Genomic DNA, 2,021 nt, shown 5'->3' with positions numbered 1-2,021 from the left:
TAACCGCTTATATCTAAAACGAAAAAGATAAAACAATACAGGGAATATAAGTAGTTTTTACAAATTGAATAAAGAAGAATTATACACACTATCATAAATTTATTTTAAATATATAGTTGGTCATTTTAGCATACCCATGTTATTTTGCATTTAATATTAAACTTTATATTTTTGTAAATGTTTAAACGGCCTGCAATGGCTGAAATTGTGACATTCTTCTAAAAATATGAGTTTTAACAAGCCAAAGCGTCCTTCTTCAGCGAGAAGGAACATCAAACAAGAAACATTTAGTTGCTTTGTTAGGTAATATTAATAAACTAGTTCAACACATTTCTTAAGATGTCCGTATTTTGTCAAAATTTCGCTGGTTGCTAACAACGCTGATGTCCTAGTTTGTAGAATAAAGTGGGTGGGGTAAAACATTTGAATATTCTTCTTTGTCCGGTTGATTTAGTACTTATTTTATCATTTAGATACAGTAAGTAATATAATTTTTAGATGTTATGAGATTTATTTTTCTTCCACGTAAAAGACATAGGTCAATAGAGTGACATCTTGTCTCTCTCCTTCTTCCAATATAGTATACTACAGACACCTTTCGGCGTATAATCGTACTAGCGCTAGTGATGGAAATCGGATGAAATTTGTCCCAATCGATCATCGGTTCAATTGGATAGTACATAATCGATAACTTTTCGAATAAAGTCGCATTAAAAAGAAATAGGGAAGTAACATTTCTTCCCAAGACACTTGATTATATTCAGTAACATGAACTCCATTTAGCACTTTTCATCATAGTTTTAACCTCATAATTTTACGAAATAGATTTTATTTTTCAATGTATTTCAAATAATGACATTCACATCACATTATATTACCAGGCTTCGCGAAACTGCTGAAAAATTTGCCAGACATTCGGTCAGACAAACTTTCAATTCTTGTCTGACCGAAAGAAATTTTGTCTGACCGATTTTTTTTCCAAATATATGTATATGGTATTACCTTTGTGTTTTTTTTAAAGACATAACAACTTTTAAAGATTTGCAACACAATTTTATTCCCTTAAATAAAACATTAGTTTATCCAGATTGATGGACTCTGTCTGGAAATCAAAACATTCATGATCAAAGTGGCCATTTTTCCATTTACCCACAAATTCTCGGCGGGCGCCTGGACTCGTATTCCTTTTGTTTCGCTTTTTTTTCTTCATTGGTTAGTTTACGATTTTTGCCGGGCGTAGCGCCAGCGTAATAATGTAGTAACACCGACATTTTGGTTATTGACAGTCGTATGTATCTAGAATTTGATTGGACACTTATAATGAAACGGCGAATCAAAACTCGGTTTACATTTTTTTATTCATTGGAGAAAACTCGGTCATGATCGGTCTTGGATATATCCCGGTATTCGTACCGGACATAAGGTCCGGAACTCAAAAAAAAATATCGGACCGGCCTGATTTTTTGCCGGACATGTCCGACGGTCCGGCAACTTTTGCGAAGCCTGTATTACTATTGTTTACATCACGTATAGATCCTGTTCAACTCAAAATTGTCTCTGAGATGATTTTTTGCGATCGGTGAGGTGTTCCTAAAAGAAAATTACCCTCAGAAGTAATTCCCTTTGATACTTCAAACATTTTCGACGACGTCGCGGAACATATTTTTGTGAATCGATTATTGTCGCTTTATATAACAGTAACTGATTATCGGCGACTTGCGACAATCAGAACATCACTAACTAGTGCAGCGCGGTGTGAGAAGTGTCTGTATGTACAAAAGTGATTTAAAAAGTACTATGTATAGTGCTGGTAAAAAGGTAAAAACACCTGACTGTCTATCGGAGAGTGAGTGGTAGTACTTCCCTCTTGAAGCTGTCTCTGGTTGTACAGCTTACAACTGCTTGGGAAGACTGTTCCAGAGGCGGAATGGTGTCTGGGAAGAAGGATCGCTGGTAGCACCGGGTCCTTGCAAATGGTACCAGGTAGTGAAGTCCATGTCCTCTAGCAGAGATGATTGGGG

General features: G+C 35.7%; 1 protein-coding gene across 1 annotated transcript in view; it reads left to right on the top strand.

The window, feature by feature from the left end:
• The first annotated feature begins 182 nt into the window (after positions 1–182).
• Positions 183–2,021, top strand: part of LOC132753444 (dynein axonemal assembly factor 9-like) — a 103,626-nt gene continuing 101,787 nt past the window's right edge. The window contains exon 1 of the mRNA XM_060743919.1: positions 183–303. Coding sequence (XP_060599902.1) covers positions 227–303 — 77 coding nt within the window. The 5' untranslated portion in view covers positions 183–226. The remainder of the gene's footprint in view (positions 304–2,021) is intronic.

The sequence above is a fragment of the Ruditapes philippinarum genome, unplaced genomic scaffold (assembly GCF_026571515.1).
Source record: "Ruditapes philippinarum isolate M1 unplaced genomic scaffold, ASM2657151v2 ctg4252_1_1_1_1, whole genome shotgun sequence".
NCBI classification, from domain to species: Eukaryota; Metazoa; Mollusca; class Bivalvia; order Venerida; family Veneridae; genus Ruditapes; species Ruditapes philippinarum.
This window is presented reverse-complemented; position numbering and strand designations above follow the sequence as displayed.